The sequence below is a fragment of the Quercus lobata genome, chromosome 1, assembly GCF_001633185.2.
Source record: "Quercus lobata isolate SW786 chromosome 1, ValleyOak3.0 Primary Assembly, whole genome shotgun sequence".
Taxonomy (NCBI): domain Eukaryota; kingdom Viridiplantae; phylum Streptophyta; class Magnoliopsida; order Fagales; family Fagaceae; genus Quercus; species Quercus lobata.
The window spans coordinates 39,348,361-39,370,392 of record NC_044904.1 but is presented as its reverse complement, the minus strand read 5'-3'; the positions used below and the strand labels follow the sequence as shown (position 1 = coordinate 39,370,392).

The window sequence follows — 22,032 nt, the reverse complement described above, 5'->3', positions numbered from 1 at the left end:
TGCTGGGTGTCCATCTCAGGTTCCCCAATATAATCACGCCATTGGCACGAGCCAACGATCCCCTTCTTCAGCCAACATTTCCCATCATTTGCTCATAACTATTCCACGTGTAAGGTCTAGATCCAGCCATGCTAGCATTCTCACGTGCCTTGGCTAGTGTAATGTACAACTAAATTTTTGAAAGATTTTATGTATTTGCATTGATAATGAGACTATCATAGAACAATTTGAAAATAAGAGAACTCGTAAAAAGAAATTGTAAGATTTTATGTATTTGTATTTTTTTTTTCAATATATGAAATTTCCTTTTTATTATATTTTGTATAATTCAAGTTTCATAATGACCACCCTAAAAAAAAATTTGGTAACTGCCACGACTAGGAGGGCTACTTTCAAAATGAATTACTTTAAATGTGAGCAACCAAATGAAAATACCTCCAAAACATAAAGAATCAAACGTGTAACACGACTGCTAGAAGAGATTCTCACTAGGAAGGAAGTTTGAACAACTGGCTTACTCCCACCCAATAGGACTGTCCAAACCCATCTGAAGACCCAATCCACCCAAAGAAACCAACCAGATCCGATCTGACATCGATTGACCTGACTACTCTGACGGTTAGCAGTTGGTCTTTACCTCCAAAACCAACTCCAGCGGATTTGTTTCGGTTTTCCTCCCTAAATACCCAAAAATTCCGAACCAACTGACATACTAAGGTGTTTCGACAAAAATGTCCAAATTCTAGCAAAAAATACCTCGATTTTGGCAATAATTTCAAGATTTCAGTGAAAATTTTCCAAATTCTGGAAAAAATACCTAGATTCTAACAAGATATCAGGAAGATGTAATGAGATTTCCACCGAATCTGGCTAAATCTCATCGAATCTAGTCAATTTTCTGCTAGATCTAGTGAAATCTCACTGTTTTCTGGCCGTTTCTCACCGTTTTCTCAGAAATCTTACTCCAACTGACCCGCCCGCCACTTGTTGGAGGTTTGATCCGCCAGATCCAACCAGTCTCTTGGTTGGTGGTGGGTTAATGGCGGCTCCACCCCAGTAGGTCAAGTCGGATGTAGGTTGAGCCCAAACCCAAACCGACTCGACCCATGGACTGCCCTACCACCCAGGGGCTTATATGTATGGACTCTATATTTGGGTTTTTTTGGAATATATATATATAATTTTATAATTTCTAATTAAAAATAGCGTTTTTGGAAAAGTATTTTAGAGAGTAGTCTCATCTTTAAATCGTGTTTTCAAAACACGATTTCACTTTAAATTTTGTTGATGTGGCAGGAGCTGACCATGCAGTTGTCCATTTATTAATCATGTTTCCAAAACATTTTACACTGAGTCAAGTATTGGAAAATCTTGTTTCCAAAAAATTTGACAATTTGTCTTGCACTTATTAATCGTGTTTCCAAAACATTTTACACTTAATAATCTTGTTTCCAAAACATTTGACAATTTGTCTTGCACAGGCTGCAAAATTTCAAAATTTACACTAAGATCATGTTTGGAAATACAATTTTTAGGTTGATACTTGCCTCATCAACCCTTGCCACATTAGTAGAATTTCAAGTCAAATCACGTTTTCAAAATACGATTTTACAAAGAAACGATACTTCATAATATTTTTTCCACAATGCTAATTTTAATATGGACAAAATTTGGCTAGAAATTTGATTGTAGTCTAAGATTACAACTTCATTTAATATCTTTTTATTAGATGTGAATTTTGATAAATCCATCATTGGATTACATTTTCTTCTTATATCCTCCATGCTTGCAAAATTTTTCGAAGATCAAATATCAATAGCTACGTCATCAATCAAATATTTAAAATTCAAGTTTTTGTAGTTTAAATTTATAAATGAAAAATAAGCTTATGGATCTAATACTAAATTATATTCAATTGATACAAATTTGACATGTGTGTTAAAAGCATTTTTTTTTTCAATCTAACTATTAGATTTTCAAAACATTTATCCTTTTTTTTTTAATAAAAGTTATAGTTTTAGGGTACAACTATTTTTTTTTCCCCCTAAAAAATGGCTTAAAGCCAAAGTTTATCCATTTAATAGTTATTAGTAATAAAATAATATTTTTTCCAAAAACTATTACCATTAAAATACTACTTTATGCTGTTTTATTTGATAATTAAACTCACATTATTTTCACGATTTTCATTTTTTGGGTTTACATGTTTTACCCATCAAAGATTTATTTTAGTTTTTATTTTAAGAAGAGGTGAAAAAAAAAAGTTAAGTGATAAAAAAAAAAATTGTACTTTTGTAAAAAAGAATAGTTTTTTTTTTTAAATGAAAAAATTATATTAATACTTAACAAGAGAAAGAAATGTAAAAATAAGAAGAAAAAAAAACTGAAATTTTAAATTACTAATTTTACATGTCTAATTCTATCGTTGAAGCTTTAAAAACGGATGAATTTGAAAATGGATGAATTTGAAAGTGTTTTTGATCGGCTAAATTAAGGAACCGTGCAGAAAAAGGCCCTTAAATCTGAACCGGCTGAACTCAACATTTGGTTTCCTTCGTCCACGCAATCTGGGCAGACAATGAAATGTGCACCCAGGAAGATTTTTTTTTTTTTTTTTTTTTTTTCTCTCCAATTATTCAAGCTTTCCTTTGTATCCTGTGAACTAAAAAGTGAAAATTCCACCAACCAGTTCCTTTCTCCCCTCTTTCCACCTTTCCAAACAGAGTCTTTTAATTTAATAAATAAAAATGGCAGCAACAACTGTCTTTATCTTCTCCCCACTAAACTCCTCCTCCACGTTTGACTTACTTGCCCCCAAAATCAAATCTCAATTCGGATTGGGACGAAATCCCAACACTCCCTCGTTACTCTCAGCTGCCACACTCTCACTCTCACCTTCACGCAACAGCCAACGTCATACTATTAATATTAATAGTATCAGCTCTGTTTGTGGTTTTGGTTTTGGTTTTGGTTTGAGACTGGGAGCTATCAGTTCTGGGCGAATACTTAATCGCGATCTGAAGCCACTGGCTGCCATCATGATACCGGAAAGCCCGGTTGTCTCCGATATCTGTGCCGCCAGCTTGACCGGTTGCATCGCCCTCTCCTTGCTTCGATTCTGGGGCGAAATCGCCAATCGTGGCATCTTTGACAAGGTCAAAATCGAATCCACTCTTTTTTTCTTTGTTTTTTCTTGGTGTTAAGTGGTTAAACTGTTAAAACTGTCTAGCTGGGTATTTTTCCTTTTTGCCGTTTCGGGTAAAATTTTGGGTTTTAATTAGAATTTAGAGCTTAATATGTGGAAAGTGAAGTTCACAAAAATAGGAAGAATAATTGCTGATTCAACAATGGTTTAAATGGAAGTTAATTTACTTAGGTATGGTATAAATATAACTGATTAGGTTCACAGTAGTTGGTTCTGAGATATATTACAGGAATAGATTCAATTTTCTTTTGAGTTATAAGATCAATATTTTGCGAACAGGAAAGCGTGCTTGTCTTTTCTTTGAACACTCGTACTTTTAACATTTAGATTCCCATGTAGGAATTCGTTTAATTTTATCTGTTTTATGTGAATGTTATAATTTTTAAAGTTTGAGAGGGTACTATACTTAAGATATTATGTAGTAGGTAGATTTCTTTTTATTACATACAATAGGATTTGAATTGAAATTATGATATCCTCCATTCCATGATAATTGCTGTTTGCAAGGAGGGTAAGTTATTAATGAGGGCTTTTTTTTTTTTTTTTTTGCCCTGTAGGCAGGATTTGAAATTCTCTTAACTCGGACAAGATATTTTATTAATTAAGCTAACTAAACCCTTGCAATAATAGATAGTTCTGAGTTATCTGATAGTTCTGAGTTATCTGACTAGCTTTGTTTCTCTAGTGATTTAACCCTTGTTGCCAAAATGTTATTTAAATTTACTTGCAAAGTTAAAGGAAAGATTCTTTTAGAGACAATCTGACCCTGTACGCATAAAATGCTGTCCCCAAAGCCTTTACACCTAAAGCCTTTCTATCTTGTTCATCTGTCTGTAGTCTTCTTGTCCTTATCTTTCTTTTCCTATTCTTTGATTTTCCTTTAGTTATTTCTTTGTGTATTTGCCTGTTTAGAAATTGAATAGGAAGCTTGTGCATATAAGCGTTGGGCTAGTTTTCATGCTTTGCTGGCCAATGTTCAGGTACTGTTATTATTACTATCATTCAAGAAATTTTTCATAATTTTACTACATATCTGCCTGTTGAATAGTTATTACTTCTTATTACAGTTCTGGGTATCGGGGTTCCATTTTAGCAGGTCTTGTTCCAGGTATCAATATCATTCGGATGCTTCTCTTGGGACTTGGAATAATGAAAGATGAGGCTATAGTGAAGTCGATGAGCAGAAATGGAGACCACAGGTGACAACTCTGGGTGAATTATTGGTTCAGAATGACTTTATGAAAAATTGGGTCACGTCTCTGCTTCTCTTTCCCTGGAATTGACCCAACCTAGAGAGACCTCTTTTGTTATAAAATGACAAAGCTGGTTGACCCTGATGGAAAATGAGTAATTTTTCTGACCTTTTGGTATTATATCCTCGGGTAATCCAAAATAAGGATATGTTTACACTTCTACATGCTAGGTTGCCAGAGTTATTCTAAGCCCATAACTTTTACCACACTCTTTTCCAAAACTATCTTATATGGTAGATTGTGATTGGTTGCCTATCATTTTCACATAGACCCATTACTTTTTCTCCATCTAGCACATCAAAATTATATTTTGTTGTGATCCTAAATTTTGTCTCAGGTAGGGGCCAAATTTTCTACAATTGAGCCATGTAAAGCAGAAACTCAGCAAAATGAATATATAATTCTTTATATATATAGGAAAAATATATGATGTTTTCATGTTTGAGGTATGATACTCACTATAATCATTACCAAGTATTTTCAAGTGTATATACACACACACACACATTTTCCATTGATTGGTTCTTCATATATTGACATGACTCAAATTGCCCTTAGCTTACTTCTTGCATCAGGGAACTCCTTAGAGGACCACTCTACTATGCTACAACGATCTCTTTGGCTTGCATCATCTATTGGAGAACTTCCCCTATTGGGATTGCAGCAATTTGTAACCTCTGTGCTGGGGATGGTAATTTTTTTATCAAGTGAATTACTGTCTGTTGGCTTGATTTTGGTAGAATTTAGCCATGGTATAATTAAACTTTTATCTCTTGAACAATAGTCAGCAATGGCAATCCTGCTCAGCTCTACGCTCTAGACTCTTTTATGGTTCTGGAAGTAACCGGCTCTTATACCTGGTTTCAGGTTTTGCAGACATAATTGGAAGGAGGTTTGGTAGTCATAAAATTCCTTACAACAGAAACAAGTCTCTCATTGGTAGTATTGCAATGGTATTTGCTGGCTTTTTAGCATCTATAGGGTACAGTTTTTCTCCCTAATTATTTTCTGATCTGATCTGTGCATAAATCTATTGAGTTTTCTGATGATAAATGATATTGTGACAGGTATATGTACTATTTCTCTTCATTTGGATTTCTTCAGGAAAGATGGGAAATGGTTTTGGGTTTTTTGGTTGTGTCTCTTGCCTCAGCATTGGTGGAAACACTCCCCATAAGCACTGAGCTTGATGACAACCTCACGGTTCCCTTGACTTCCATATTGGTGGGCATTCTTGTTTTCTGATTTCACGAGTGGGGGCAATGCAAAACTAATAAAAGAGGGGGGAATCGTTAGGAATCAAATATAGGGGTAGAAAATGTATTTGTTGTATACTTTTTGATGAACGTTTATTTGTCGTATACTAATTTTCTTTACCGTTTGATTAGATATTTAGATGTACCTGTCATTTGATTAATGTAATTTATTTCTGTCCTTTTACTCAACTGCTATTTTAGTTTTGATAAAATACTTAAACTTGATCATTTTTGCTTCCCATCAAAACAATTGCAGAAGATTACCAGACCTCTATAAGTGAGATGGTAATTTCCTCTTGTAATTTGGATATATGGTTCAGGATACAATCCACCTCTATAGGTCTTGTTCTCTTTTCAAGAAAACATTGTAACATTTGGTTATCCCTTCTTACTGCTAATTGTATAATATTAGAGCAGCATCAAATGTGCCAAATGTCAAACATTAAACATCAAAAAACCTCTCACATCAAATGTTTTAAATGCTAAAAAGTTTAGCATGAATGAATAGTACCATTCCAAAATTTGGAACGGTCCATACATAAATGCTATAAAAATAATACATTCTATTTCACTCTCCTCTCATTATTTTATTCTACTTTTGCTCTCTTCTCATATATATATATATATATATATATATATATTATTTGCCTCTCTCTCTCTCTCTCAAAAGCTACCGATCTATGCCCCAGTGATCTCCACTCACAACCAATCTCACCAAGCACCAAACTCCGCCCAACTCTGCTTCTCACCAAGTTGCTCGCCTCTGCCTCTACTACTTTTTTTTTTTTTTTTTTTTTTTTTTTTCACCTATGGCCAAAAATTCTTGTCTTTGTTTGGCTATTTATGGTTAATTTTGGTGATTGGATTTGGTTTGAAAAGTTGGATTTTAATTTGGGTTTCATAGGTGTAGAGGACTCTTTTTTTTAACCCACATGGCATTACTTCATTGGCAACTCATGCCACATCAACATATTATTGATTTTTTTGGATAAAACTATTTAAAGTCCAAAATAAGCTCATATTCCATTCAATTACATGAATTGGGCTCACATGGCCTACGAGATCCTTACTTCAAAAGGCGGATTCATGGTCAACATTTCCTCTTCATCAATTGGGATCATAACCCCATGACATTATCAACATCAACATATGGATTGAGCTTAAACAAAGAATCAAAGCTCACGAACCATATTACATCTCTTACACTCATGGCAAGCGGTTTCTTCAACAAGAGCCCATATTTATACCAAATGATAATAAAACCCAAGGTACGTCATCTCATTTTCGGCTTATGATCCAAGATCATAAGTCTCTTTGGGGAAATTTTGAGAGTTGTGGTTTGGAGGGCCAAAATGTATGTTCAGTAAAACTCCAGCGGTTTAAAGTTGATAAAAGAGACATGTTACTTGGCGTGTCTTCTCCAACTCTCTAAACTCTGACGAGTCCGTGTGTAGCGGGTAACATATGGTAAGCATCTCTTATCATATAGCACTTAAAATAATAAAATCTCTCAATGCTCTTTTCCTAAAACTTAACATTCATCATATGACAAATACTCCATATCCTCAACCATCTAATTGTTGAGAAAATAATTGTTTATTCTAGCTATTGCTATACAAATTTAGAAACTTTATTATATTATTCTACATAAATCTTATTACTACTTTCAGATAAAATCTTACTCAAACACATGGCCTAATCTGATTGGCTATCTTTAATCTCCAAATACATAAAATGTTCATGATATCTTAGATACCCAGCTGCTGTCTACCACAATAAGACCATATATTTCTTTCCCAGTTGCCAAAGCAAAGCATTAAATACTCTTCTTGCTCACCAAGATTATGTCATAACACAATGAGACATTGACTAAACCTCTAAAGTTTCATTAACTTTTAACCAATCCTTCATTTACTTACTAAAAACGTGTTGTAATGGAACCTTGGACCAAAAACACAAAAGCCCAAAAAAGGAAACATTTCCAGCAGAACCCCAGTAGTGTATTCAGCACTTGACACCTGACTGGAAGTGATATCATCAGCCATTTAATACTGAAATCCCAGCAACTAGCTGCTATATCCAAAATAGCAAGATATCCTTGAAAGAGATCTTACCATTTTCAGCCAAATCCATGAAATAAATGATGAATGTCCTCTCCAGCAGTTTGAAATCACCTAGCTGACCTCATCTGCTTCTGCCCAAAGTATCAGCTGTCTTATGACAACTGTCTCATGATAGTTGTCATAGTTTTTTCTGACAACTGAGACAACTTTTTCAAAACAGATGTAATAGCTGACCCAGCAGCCTTAGCATTACTGATTTTCCACATTTGGCTAAAACCAAAACCAACTAAAGTAACTATCTTTTTCTTGTCAAAATACCTTCCTTTTCTACTACACTTTTCCCAACAACTCTTACCTAAAACGGCACGAATACCTTAAAGCTAAACATACCATTTTTGGCCAAATCTTAAGATGGATTCTCTGAAAATTCATTGCTATTTGGGACAAATTTTAGCTGATATTCTTTGCTAAATACCCCAGTAGAAGATCCCAGCAGAAAATCCCAGCAGTTTTGTTAAACACACTACAACACCATTACTCTCCTATACTCATTCTCTCACTCTCCAAATTTAGCAAATACATCTATCTTACTGCTCCTATCTCCAAATACCTAAACACATCTCCTTACCCTTCTCTTACAAAGTCTTTCCTCTTGGAAAGCAATCTCTACAACTTCTCTAGCGGTTATAATCCCATATTTTTACTATTTTTAACCTCCATATCTCTCATACTTCTATATATATATATATATATATATATAGATACATGTTACAAATACTACATCCCACAAAACATCTATATCTTTTACCATCTCCACACTCCTTAAAAGATATCAAACACTCATACCAAAAGCCCTTTTCATGAAAGGCATAAACTTCTAATGCTAAAGCCCTTCTCCTAGAAGGCACCAAGATCTCATATCAAAACCCTTCTCATGGAAGACACAAATCCATCTTACATAAAACTCTTCTCTTAGAAGGCATAAGTACTTCATACAAAAGCCTTTCTTACGGAAGGCAATACTATTCACAACTAAAAGAACATTGTCAAGGGGAAAGCTCATTTAAGTGCATGATAAGAGGGGCAAGCTTAACCAGCCTCTATACACAGCTGGATATACTCTCTCTCCCTCCAATTGCACCCATTTTTCTCCCTCAATCTTGAAGCTATCATGGAAAACTGCCTCTCTACCGCTGGGGTCACTCTGTTAGGATATTATCAACTTACAGAAGCTGTACAACTAGGGCTACAACCATACAAAGATAAGTGACTTTGCTTCCAAATTTTTAAATTTACATCATTGAGTATATGATTACTTCACATTTAAATAAATATTACTTTATTCCAACTACTATTACAACTATTAACTAGGCTTAAACTCATTTAAATGCATGATAAGAGGGGTAAACTTAACTAGCCTCTACTACTGGCATTCTGCTGGAATCCTATCAGCTCACTGATGCTACAAATCTGGAGCTATAAACCATACAAAGATAAGTGACTTTTCTTCTATATCTTTAAATTTACATCATTGAATATATGATTAATTTACCTCTAAATAAATACTTTTTTATTTCAACTGTTATTACAACTACTAATCAAAACTATTATATGAAACACATATTATATATTTATTCAACCATTATCGTGATTCTTAGACTTTGATTTTAATGGTTTTGTAGGCTTAAGTACGCCGGTAGCTATTGGACCACGTGGCCCAATGTTAAGTTCCAAACAAAACTCCCCAAACAGAACCCGAGCCTAGTAAGGTCATCTCTCCAATGAACACACGTGGCTAGACAACTGAAAAAGGCCCCTGAACAATAGTTTTTTTTTTTTTTTTTTTTTTTTTTTCTTAAGGAAACTTTGGGGGGTTGATTGTAGTTTTATAGGTTTAGTGTTTTAAGGCGGTGGTTGGTTGATTTTGGCTAGTGGTGGTGGACTGTAGTGTTTGAGAAGTGGGATTGTAATTTCAAATTATGGTGTCTGCTTCTGATGATATTGTTCTTTATCATCAGACCAAGATACCAATCAGTTTTTTATGTAGGCAAGAGATTGAACCCTAAATTAAAAGTTATTATAATGTACTTTTTATATAGTATTTTAATGTGTTGAATGTTAAAATAGAATATGTGATATCTGGTATCTTATAAAGTGATGTGTTAAAAAAGATAAAATAATTTTTAGTGTGGTAATATGACATTTGGGATAGCACACAGCTGATGATGCCAGTGCTCACCATTAAAGGACATGGTTTAGTGCAAGGCTAGTTCTTTCACTAGGCACTTACACAACAATGGCTTAAAGCCCCAGAGTGGAAGAAAAAAGTATGGTTTTAAAAACTAAACCGATCAAAGAACCGAAAAAGAGATCGATTCCTAGTTTTTTTCTTGATTAGTTTTTATCAATTTTGATTGAGTTTTACCAATTTTGATCAGTTTTTTTTTGTCAATTTTTCTAGTTTTTACCAAACCGATTCCATGCCTAGTTCTCAGTTCGACTTGTTGAACTGGCTAGTCTGGTTTAATTTTTAAAACAATGGAAAAGAGACTATAAAATTTGTCTTGTAGTACAATATTAATATGATAAATTTCATAACTATTTTTTCCCCAGTATTTGATAAGCGGCTCATATCTATCTAAAATCTAGGTACACTTTTTGAGAACCACTCCAAATCAAATCATTCTTTTTCATCTCTTGACATTAATTTTAACTAGTTTGTAACCCTATGCATATGCATTATTACACTTAGAAATATACAATAAAATGCATAATATAATTCCTATATATATATATAATTTAAATACTATTGATAGTCATGTTTATATTTTATTAACTCTTTAAAAAAATTTGTTAGGATATTATTAGGTATAAAATGTAAATTGTCCATTTTTTTTTTATTACAATTCGTTTATTCTAAACTCTTTAGTTTTTGTACTTAATAACTCAATTGGATGAATATTCAGGACACATAGCACAAAATTGGAATGCTAATTTGGAATTCTAATTTGAGTTTCTCTCAACTTCACTTATTATATATATAGATTCCACGGGTCACATTTAAGATAAACGCCTTTCTCTTTTCTTTTTCTTTTTTCTTCTTTTTAATCTCTCTAAAAACATTTCTTGATAACCAATCATAATTAAATCTTTTTTTTTTTCCTCTACTAGCCTTAAACTTAATCTTATACAAAATTTTATATATATATATATATATATATAAAATGTCTGTGTGCGTGTGTGGGGGCTTATATACAATTGATGTAAAAGTAATTTTATTAGTTTGATTATAAATGAAATTTGTCTTTGTTGGTAAAGTATCAAGTTATCGGGCAATTATATTTGTGGAAGCCTGAGGACCGAGGATGAAGTTGAAGGGTCGCAGCATTGGTATGGGAATGCTGCAAGCCATGGGCCCGAGGAAGAAAGCCGCTCGAGAAAGGGAAGAAATGAATCAAGATACTCTGTAGTATTCTAAGTGGGAGTTGGAGTCTAAAGAGAGTGGAAGTCAGTGGACAACAGGGAAGCTTATGGTCTGGTGTAGCCTGTTGCATCCGCATTAAATGGTAGACAACAGTTTTATCAGCCGCATTAAATGAGAAGGTGACTTAAACAGTGTAAGCTATAGCTAAGCAAATTCCTTCCACCATCTTCTTCAAATGTTAAAAGTAACAAGTGTCATAAAAAGAGGGAGGTTAGGTGAAAATGAATGGTGGAGGTAAAAGTATATAAGGAAAGGAGAGAGTACTGAAAAAGGGATCAAGACAAAAAATAAGAAAAGAGAAAGAAAACCATTGAGAGAAGAGGGTGAATAGTATTACTTTTGTGTAAACTTAGCCTCCTCGGGCAAGCTTGTGGAGAGCTAAATGCTCATCTATTTCTTAATATAAACCTTATTCTTCCCTGCATTTGTCCTCGGGCAAGTTCGTTCCCTTCTCTTACAAATTTTATTAATTTTGGCCAAGGTTGAACTCCACAACCCACTACTCTAAGTGGGCTTGGGCTGCCAAAATTTTTTGGTTCTTACAATATTGTTAAGTGAAATTACAATAGTTCTTTTAATAAATCATAATTTATTATTTTACACTTAAAAGTTTATTCCATTATAAGGGTTCTTTTAGTAAATATTTTTATGTTATAAATTATTATATATGAGAAAATATGACTTTTGATATGAAAATATTTAAAAAGGAGAAGAATAGGAAATTAATAGCCAAAATATATTATTAGTGTCTAAATTTTAACCCATTAGTAAATTTAGTCCTAGAAGTTTAAAGTAATCCCTTTATATTACAATTATCTTTTAGTCTAATGAAGGGATGACATGTTAGTTTTTATTTTGGGAACATGGTCGTATTGTTTGAGAGATTTAATAGATTTTTACAAAAGTATAATATATATATATATATATATGTATGTGAAGAACTAAAAGTGACCACTTTAAATATTTAGAACTAAAATTCGTTTATGGGCTTAAGTTTATAGAACAAATGTGTAATTTTGCTCAAAATTAGTTGAATCTCCACTAGTATCTCTTGATAAATTTGTTATTAGCAAAAATAATATATGACAAAATTTTAGATAAATATCTTACAGATGAACAAGAAATTCACAAAAACAAGTTAGAAGATAATGAAATAATACAATAGAAACTAGAAAGACAATAATGAATATAATCATAATGATAATGTAATTATATATATATATATATATATATGTGTGTGTGTGTGTGTGTGAGAGAGAGAGAGAGAGAGAGAGAGAGAAACAGTTCTTGATTAAAAATTTTTTTAAAATACTCCGTATTAATGATATATACAAAGAAAAGGAGCTTACTTCAAGTTTTTATCTTAAGTTTCAAATCGATCAACCGGCCCTAATCCAATGGGGAGGGTCTTAGTATATAAGATAGGTATTGAGTTTGAACTTCAAACATTTAGAGATGGCGACAAGACGTTGGCTAAATTTAAAGGAAGCCTAAAAGCACTAGACCAAGCACTTCAAACATGGGTAGGGTGGTTAAGAATAGTTTGTGGCACAATCCCGAGGGAGTGACGCTATGATTTCCTTACCCTTATTGTTCAAGAAAACCAAAAGAACAAAAAATAAGATCTACATAAGAATACCTATAAGCTTAGACAAAAGTTCAATAAATTTTCATCTGTATATCCACTTTAGGTTTAAAAGTGCTGCTTCCGAAAATGTCAATAAACTCTAGTTCAAATAATGACACAACCTCCTTTATTGGAATAATATGGATAGAATCGTGGGTTTAAGATCCACTAAAATAACATTAGGGGAGGGGGCGGGAGGGGAACTACTTTGACAATCAAGAATATTGAAGATTACACTGAGCACTCGACCTCTAAAATCAATGTTCTTAGAGCTCATTGCTTTAAGTAGTCCCCTGCTTTAACACGAGGAATGGTTGAAGCAAGTTGAGTGCACTTGAGAGATAAAAACTGAGATCTTCTAATTTTCTACCTGAATATTCCAATTAACAGAAAGTAGAGAACGACTTTTCGGGAGTAGCAAATTTACCAAAAAGAAATCCTAGAAAATAGAAGCTTTAAACCATATATCTAAAGTCTAGACCTTATAGTATTTACAGAATATCATGATATGACACAATGATAGAAGATAGGAAGACTCACAACCACAAGCTAGTGATATAAGCTACATAATGGCTGTGCTCTCAACTGAAACTTAAACTAACACTTGTCAAACCTAAACTTCAAAATATTAAGTGCATAAAATAAACATGTATTTTGAAACATTCGATCCTCGAGCATGTACTCATACATCATAAATCCAGTTCCAATACAGGAGCTACTACTGCTTAGGCCATAGAAATGATAGAAAGCCTAACGAAATAAGTACTTACAGAGGAAATTTTCTGTCCGCTTCAGTCTCATCCTGCAGTGACACTTCTGGTGTAATCTCATCAATATTCCTCCTCCGTGTCTTCAGCCATGGTAAGGGACACTTTGTTTGTGCAACAGAATCGGGTTCATGATTGCTAAGGTGCCTGACCCTGAGACAAGGCAGCACGACTAGGAATAAAATGAAAAGAGAGAACATAGCTACAAGAACAAACATCATAATCTCCCCGTGTAACTCAAAGTGTCTATCTTTCAAGAACAGAAGCTCATCTTGTTGTTGTTGCTGTTGTTGTGGATTGTAAGATGGAGCCATGGAAGGAGAGAATGAGAGCTTGGAACTTGAAGCAAATACCCATCTTCGTGTCATATTCATATCATATCTTTCTTTTCTTTGGCTTAAGCATGCGGCCTTCATATCTTATAGTCCTATTACTATATGCTATTGTCCTCCATGGAATGTGAAATGATTGACTAAATGCAAAAGAACCAAAATTACTATTCTCTTACCCACTACAACAGTATTGTTTTCAGTAATGAATGATTTTAATGCCTGGGTCATTTCTGTCTTGGAGTGAACTACTGTGGAGTATGGACCTTTGTGGCCCAAGCTTGTTTTGTTGTATCTACATCATGTCCCATGTGTTGTCAATATCCGATTGCTTCTTGGTTTTTGCAGGGTCCTACATTCGGGAAAAAAGAGAGTTGCACCTTAGTTGGGACTTGGGAGGCGTTGAGTAACATATACAAATCAAATCTTATCTTAGTGCTTAAGAATTTTGGACAGCCTTGATCTTAGGGCTAGTATAGTTTCCGTGTGGGGACCAAGCCTCCATATAAATCCCCATGTCTAACGCGTAAATCTTAACCCAAAGGCAAAGGCCAATGATGTGATAGCTGGATCTGATTCTTGAAAAGTAAAAATAGCTGGATCTCGGGCTACAATCTTGTCGACTTCTCTTTCTGAGAGGTAAAAAAAAAAAACATATAAAGGTAATGTCATGCAGACATTCCATAATGTAAAGAATCACGTTAACATGTCTAATTAATTAGCTTGATTGTATTTATTTCTTGTAATAAAATATTGCAACACAAACTAATTTCTATATTGACTGGTAATAAAAAGCAATTATCATAATTGCAAATAACATTATTGTTTAAAAAAAAAAATTAATGTAATTTTGTCTATTTATGCTGGTGAAAATTTCCTTAGTTTTTTTGGCGAATTTGGCTTACCTCAAATACTTTTTTAAAATAAATCTCATTTTGTTTTAATAAGAGATTGACATATCGCCTACTAACTAAATAAAATGTAGAGATTAAAATCAACTATCACTTGTCATTGTATATTTTAAACAAAAAGACATATCCAATTAAAAAAGTACTGGAAGTAAGTCAAATCCTTTTTTGATTTGGTGAGCAGTATTATTAACTAGTTCACAAGAGTTTTCTATAGATATGCTCCTTGAATAGGTCACTCATCATTGTCATTGAAATGATTAAAAACAAATCTTCTTCAAGTTGGAGAAAAAAAAAATGAAGATTGACAAAATCCACATTGCATCAAAATATTTATTGACTAAGGCGTAAGAGTAATTTTAAAAGTACTATATGGGTCTCTATTTTTTTTTTTTTTTAACTTCGATTTCTATTTTTAATTAATCAAAGTCTTGGTTCATCACAAAAAAAAAATCGCAAAAAAAGGTGAGTAATTTTGTGGAAAAAATCATAAAGAAAAAAGAGTTGTAAGTCACTTTTATATATATATATATATATATATAGGCCTAAATGCACTTTTAGTCCCTGCATTTTGGACCTTTTTCTATTTCGGTCCCTACATTTTCATTTTACCGATTTTAGTCCCTAAATAAAAAATGCGTTCCATTTTGGTCCCTATCGTCACTCACTTAATGGGAATATTCTGCGTGGCAAACGAAGTGCACTCTTGGCACAGTAAATTCTGACGTGGCTATTAAAATAATAATAATAAATTTTATTTGTTATTTAATAAATGCCAAGTAGGCTTAGAATTTTAAAATTTAATTTATCAATTTTAACAAAAAAAAACTGAATTAAAAATAAATAAATAAAAACACATGAATTTAGATTTGCCATCCTCTTCATCAAGAACAAAGAAGAGCACAAATCCAAAAGAAATCATACAAACCCACAAAATCAAATATAAGAACACAAGAAAATCAAACCTAGAAAAATCATAAATGAATATTGTACAAAACAAAATCAATCCACATATATACATAAACCAAATTATCCAAAACAAAATCAATCCACATATACCAACACAAAACAAAATTAAAATTAAAAAACACTTGAATTTAGATCTGGTATTATCTTCAACAAGAACACTAAAGAACACAAACTTAGATTTTCTAGGATTTTCTTACCCTTTCATGTCAACCAAACATAAACACAAACTAATCTCCAACAAGAACACCAAAACATCTCAAACCTAGCAATCAACAATCAATAAACCCACCCCACGACCCACTCCAACAACAAACCCACCCTTCGACCCACCACTGGACCCAACTGACCACTGCTTTACAACCATCGACCACCACCACCAATTTTTGTTTCACAACTACCACCACACCTATCTCAACCTCTCTCTAAACCTAGATCAAAGCTATGGGAGGTTGTGGAGAGGGGAGGAAACAAGGAGGGGTGGGTAGAAGGGGGAATCAGATGGAGAGACACTGGTCTGAGACAAAGAGACCCACCAAGAGAGAAAGACACCGATCTAAGCCACAGAGAGAGAGAGAGAGAGAGAGAGAGAGAGAGAGAGAGCAAAGCACCGATCTGAGTGAGGAGAGCTTGAGGCATTTGGGTTTAGGTTTGGGTTTGAGCAAAATCAAGAGATAAAGAGAGTGGGGCAGTCAGAGAAAGAATAAAAAGCACCACAACCAGTTGTGGTGGTGGTGGTGGCGATGAGCAAAGGGGTAGAGCATGAACATGTTCTTCAAAAAAAAAAAATAATGAAAGGAATAAATTTTTTGGAAGAGAGAGAGGAAGCTTTGAGAAATGTTTTAGAAGGGTTGGGGGAACCGATTTTTGATAAGGAAGTTTTGGGTAGAAGTTTTTATTCTGATTGTGTGAATTTTTTCTCGGTTTGTAATAAATGAAAATTTGTTGTGTTTGGTTGCCAAGAAAATGCTTAATAAAATGTAATTTTGTTTAACTCTTATTGATCTAAGAATATGATTCATGTTCTAGGGATGAACACAAAGAACATGAACATGTTCTTCAGAAAAAATAATGAAAGGGATAAATTTTTTTAATTTAATAATCTTATTTTATTTTAAAGAATTTAGAAAAAACATGAAAATGTCTTTTTTAATTATTATTTTATATTGACGTGGCATTTATTAAATAACAAATAAATTTTATTATTATTATTTTAATAGTTATGTCAGCATTTACTGTGTCAACAGTGCACTCCATTTTTCACGTAGGATATTTCTGTTAAGTGAGTAATGGCAGGGACCAAAATGGAACACATTTTTCATTTAGGGACTAAAAGTGGTAAAATGAAAATGTAGGGATCAAAATAGAAAAAAATGTCCAAAATGTAGGGACTAAAAGTATATTTATGCCATGTATATATTGTGGGGAGAAGTGAACTCTAACTTAACTCTACGGGAAAATTTCGAGGAGTAAACCTAAGGAGTGTGCTCGACCTAAGGTATGATTGCAGATGGAACATTAGACTAACCAAGAGAAACCAATTAGATTCACAACCAAGGAAATCCAGAATAGTAACCCTCCCAAGAATCATAACCGAGGTAACCCCCTTGAACCTCCTTCCCAAGGTCATCAAGATACCTCGAATAACGACTCCTTTCTTCGGATATGACCATCTTCCTTCCACCTTTCTCTCGAGGGACACGACAAAAAAACTGCAAAACCCAATGAGACAGCCACCTCCATATTAATGAGACCCCCTATCTAATGTCAACCACATTCAATGTTGAATGACTAGCCTAAACAATGGAAACACTCCCAAAAGTCCTCTTTCATGATCAATAAGTGACAATGCAGAGGAATGATGGGATAATTATCCCCCAAATTTGGCTAAGAATTGGACAGCTAGAGGGGGAGGAGAAGAGGGGAAATGGCTATAAAAGGATAAGGGAAGCCACAGGGAAGTGGGTTCAAAAAAATTGGAGAGAGAAAGGTTGGGCAAGAACAAGAGAGAGAATTAAAGAGATTTTATTTTTGAGTTTTTATCCTTCGAATCCTTTTCATGCACCTTGGGAACATTGTATTTTCATATATGAAAGCTTGATTCAGTTTACATTTGTCTTTAACTTACTGCTTGATTCTCCCATTGTAGAGTTTTTCCCATCTTTTATAAATTAGTTGTGTAGATCAATTACTTCCATCACTATTCCCTTTTTGTGTGTTTTTGACTCTCATATATATATATACACACACACACACACACACACACACACACACACACACACACACACATATATCATTCAACCATTATAACAAGAGAGAAATTGCAAATTAAAATTCTAATTCTCCTTGTTAGGGTCATAATTTCTATGTAATTGACTAATCTTTTGACAAAACGTACTTTACTTGTAATTGGGTAGATCTATGGTGGGTTTAATATATCAAAAAATATGTTGCTCAAACATATCAAGTGGTATCTTTAAAGTCATGAAGACTGATCCAAGAAACAAGTGAAGAAAAACTTACTCTTTAAGTCTCGACAGAAGCTCGACAATTACTACTATCAAGGTTAAATGAAGAAGCTTGACACAAGCTTGATCTATCAAGAATTAAGATTTCAGAGCAGATCTAAAATTCGGCCAATGCTGTCTTATTTGATTAAGGTTTCTTTTCTCACAACCCTTGTTATATATAAGGCATATTTTAAAAGTTGTCATACACAGATATAGAGACCCAGAACTCATATACTCTGTGTGAAGCTATTACACCTGTACGACTTAGGGTTTTGTAACCAAGTGCTTTCTGTTCTTCATCGTTTATGAAATGAAGAACTTTGTAGCCAACAATAATTAATCAAGTTGTTGGAGTTAGTAATGTACTGGGATCAATGCAAAGGAGTTAGTCATAAATTGGAGATTTATGTAACAAAGGAAAGAAGGCTACTAAAAAATTAAGTCCAATTGAGTATTGGAGCGAAGGTTCAACTTTAGGTTGGTATTTTGGGATAATTCAGGGTTGCTGTAAGATTCCTTATACTTGTAACCACTTGATTTGTTATTAGTGAATTCTTGAAAGTGGCAACCTTAAATTCACCCAGTGGGGTTTTTGCCTTGCAAGAAGTTTTCCCCATTTGTCAACAAATCACTGTGTTAATTTATTTTCTAGTTGCATTTTAGTTATTTGGTGATGTGTTGGCGCCTCCACATTTTGCATGTAATTGGACCTAATTAATCAACATGGGTAATTGAATTTGTTAGAGACATATTTTATGTAATTGACTAATTTTTTGACAAAATGCACTTTACTTGTAATTGGGTAGATCTAGGATGAGTTTAAGACTTTAAGAAATATGTTGTTCAAGTCAAGTGTTAAAGTCATAAAGATTTGACCAAGAAACAAGTGAAGAAGAGCTGTTCATTAAAGCTTAACAGATGCCTCGATAGAAACAGTATCTATCGAGATTTAAGAACGAAGCTCGACAGAAGCTGAATCTATCAAGACTTATGAAATTAGAATTTCTAGATCTAATTTTTGGCCCATGCTGAAATATTTGTATGAGGTTTCTTTTCTCACAACCCTAGACATATATAAGACTTATTTTAAAGGTCTTCATACAAGGACAACATATGCAGAAAAGTGACCTAGTTCATTATTATCTCTGAAGAAGCTATTGCGTCTTTATGCCAAGGGTTTTGTAACCAAGGAGCTTTCTGATCTTCATCATTAATGAACTGAAGAATTTTGCAACCAACATCTTCTTTAAGTTGCTGATGTCAGTCACGTACTTGGATCCGTGCATCATTGGTTAGTCACGTACTGGGATTCGTGCATTGAATTGAAAGATTGCCGCTATAATACAAGTCCAATTGGATATTGGGGTAAGGGTTCAACTGTAGGTTGGTATTTCGGGATAGGCCAAAGAGTTTGGTAAAATTCCTTATACTTGTAACTGCTTGTGATTGATAATAGTGGATTCTTAGGAGTGGTAACCTTAGAATCACCTGTGGAGTTTTGCCTTAGTGGTTTTCCCCATTTATAAACAAATCACTTGTATCAAATTTATTTTCTACTGTATTTAATATAATTGGTGATTTGTTTGTGCTACCACGCTATTGCATGTAATTTGCAAGAGGTTAATTCATTTTGCCCTATCAAGTGGTATCAGAGCAGACACACTCTGAGTAGATTTTAATCTTTGCTGTGTAATCCATTGACCCCTGTTTAGTCTCTTATTATACCTTCTTTATTTGATGGCACTAACTATGCATATTAGAAAGTACGCATGAGAGCTTTCTTGCAGTCTTTAGATGAGAAGGTGTGGCAAGCTAAGGAAATTGGCTGGGTGAAGCAAAAGGAAGCGCCGACTGATTAGGATGAGACCAAGATCAAAGCAACAAACTTCAACAGCAGAGCATTGAATGCCCTATTTAGTGCAGTGACTAATGAGGAGTTCAAGAAAATATCCTCAATTGAAACTACAAAGGAAGCATAGACCATCCTCCAAACAACCTATGAAGGGACTAAGGCTGTTAAGGATTCAAATCTCCAAATGCTTACAACTAGCTTTGAGGAGATAAAGATGGAGGAGGATGAGACATTCAATAAGATCTATGCCAAGCTGAAGGACATAGTGAACTCAGCATTCAATCTTAGGGATCATATTCCCGAGCCCAAGATTATGAGAAATGTGCTTAGATCTCTCCCTAAGAGATTTTAGGCCAAGATAATAGTGATTGAAGAATCAAAGAACATTGACACCATTCCTTTGATGGAGCTGATTGGCAATTTGCAAACCTATGAATTGGGTTTGACTAGACTTAGGAAAGGAACCAAAAGTAAAAATATGGCACTGAAGGCCAAAAGTAATGAGACTAATGAGTCTTCAAATGATGAAAATTCCAAGATGGAGCCCTACATCACTAGGCAGTTCAAGAAGTTCAAGAAAAATGCCAATGTGAAAGGTTTTGACAATGATTGTAAGCAATCCAATTCTTCTCAATCCAAAAGTCAAGACAGAGGGAAAAATGATGCTTAAGATGGCGATCAATATACTATTCCCTTCGAACCAAAGTGCTACAGATGTCAAGGTTTTGGACACATGAAACAAGAATGTCTAACATATCTCAAGTCGATTGGGAAAAGCAAGGCTCTTACTGCTACCTTGAGTGATACCAAGCCTGAGACTGAGTTAGATGACAATGATGATGAGGGAATCTTGAGTGCTTTCACTACCACAGTGGATCCTACTGAGGGGATCGTAGAAGCAATGGATGATGAAGAGGACTTGGTGGAATCCAAATTCGATAAAATGGATGAACAGGATGACATCTAGACAGCCTATGCAAAGTTATACAAGGTATCTGAAACGAGAGGAGCTGGAACAAGAGGAGCTGTCCACAAAGGTTGATGAAGCCAATCAAACCATTAGAGCACTAAGGTTCGAGAACAACTTCTTGGTTGAAAGAACCATGAAACTTGAAGCAAAATTGTTCCAAGTTCGAGCTCAATGGGAGAGGACTTCCAATGCAAAGCTGGATGAAATGTTGAACCTCCAAAAATCAGCTTCTAATAGAACCGGTTTGGGGTATGAACTCTCTAACTCTTCTCATATTGCCTCTTTTAGTAAGACTGTTTTTGTCTCACCTGCTAATAATGAAAATCTTGAGAAAAATGAAATTAAAACTGAGATAGTTAGTGAGAACAATCTAGATAAAGACAAATCTATTCTAGGAGCACCCCCTAAGATAGAGAAGAAAGAGACTAGAAACCCTAAGAGTAATAAGGCTAAAAATAAGAAGTCTCAACCAAAGAAATCGCATTTCTGTCATTACTGTGAAGCTTCAGGACACACTCGTCCAAATTTCTTTAAGTGGTTAGCCACTCAACAGAGCAATAGTGTGTTATCATTTGGTCGTCAAGGTCAGATTCTACCATCTTTGGGTCCTCTTGGAGATCTTCTCAAGGCCCTCATGTTCCTTTCGAACTTGAACAATTTCAATTCTTCCCCCTCACCTCCAAAACAAAGATTCAATTCTAGGAAAGGATCTTCCTCCAAAACCAAAGTTGGAAAGAAAAAGGCTTAAAGTGATTCAGTCTCTCTCTCTCTCTCTCTCTCTCTCTCTCTCTCTCTCTCTCTCTCTCTCTCTCTCTCTCTCTCTCTCTCTCTATGTTTTTACA

At 34.2% G+C, this 22,032-nt stretch overlaps 1 protein-coding gene across 1 annotated transcript; it reads left to right on the top strand.

The window, feature by feature from the left end:
• The first annotated feature begins 2,514 nt into the window (after positions 1–2,514).
• On the top strand, positions 2,515–5,903 carry LOC115989892 (farnesol kinase, chloroplastic). The gene is made up of 6 exons (XM_031113767.1): positions 2,515–3,155; positions 4,118–4,185; positions 4,273–4,404; positions 5,034–5,149; positions 5,326–5,440; positions 5,526–5,903. The coding sequence occupies exons 1-6, from the start codon at positions 2,748–2,750 to the stop codon at positions 5,701–5,703; spliced, it is 1,017 nt and encodes a 338-aa protein (XP_030969627.1). The 5' UTR covers positions 2,515–2,747; the 3' UTR covers positions 5,704–5,903.
• Positions 5,904–22,032: the final 16,129 nt, after the last annotated feature.

Coding starts and splice junctions, on each gene's coding strand:
- LOC115989892 (XM_031113767.1), top strand. CDS start 2,748: ATGGCAGCAACAACTGTCTTTATCTTCTCCCCACTAAACTCCTCCTCC. Junction 3,156..4,117: donor ATCGTGGCATCTTTGACAAG/GTCAAAATCGAA, acceptor TTGCCTGTTTAG/AAATTGAATAGGAAGCTTGT. Junction 4,186..4,272: donor CTTTGCTGGCCAATGTTCAG/GTACTGTTATTA, acceptor TTCTTATTACAG/TTCTGGGTATCGGGGTTCCA.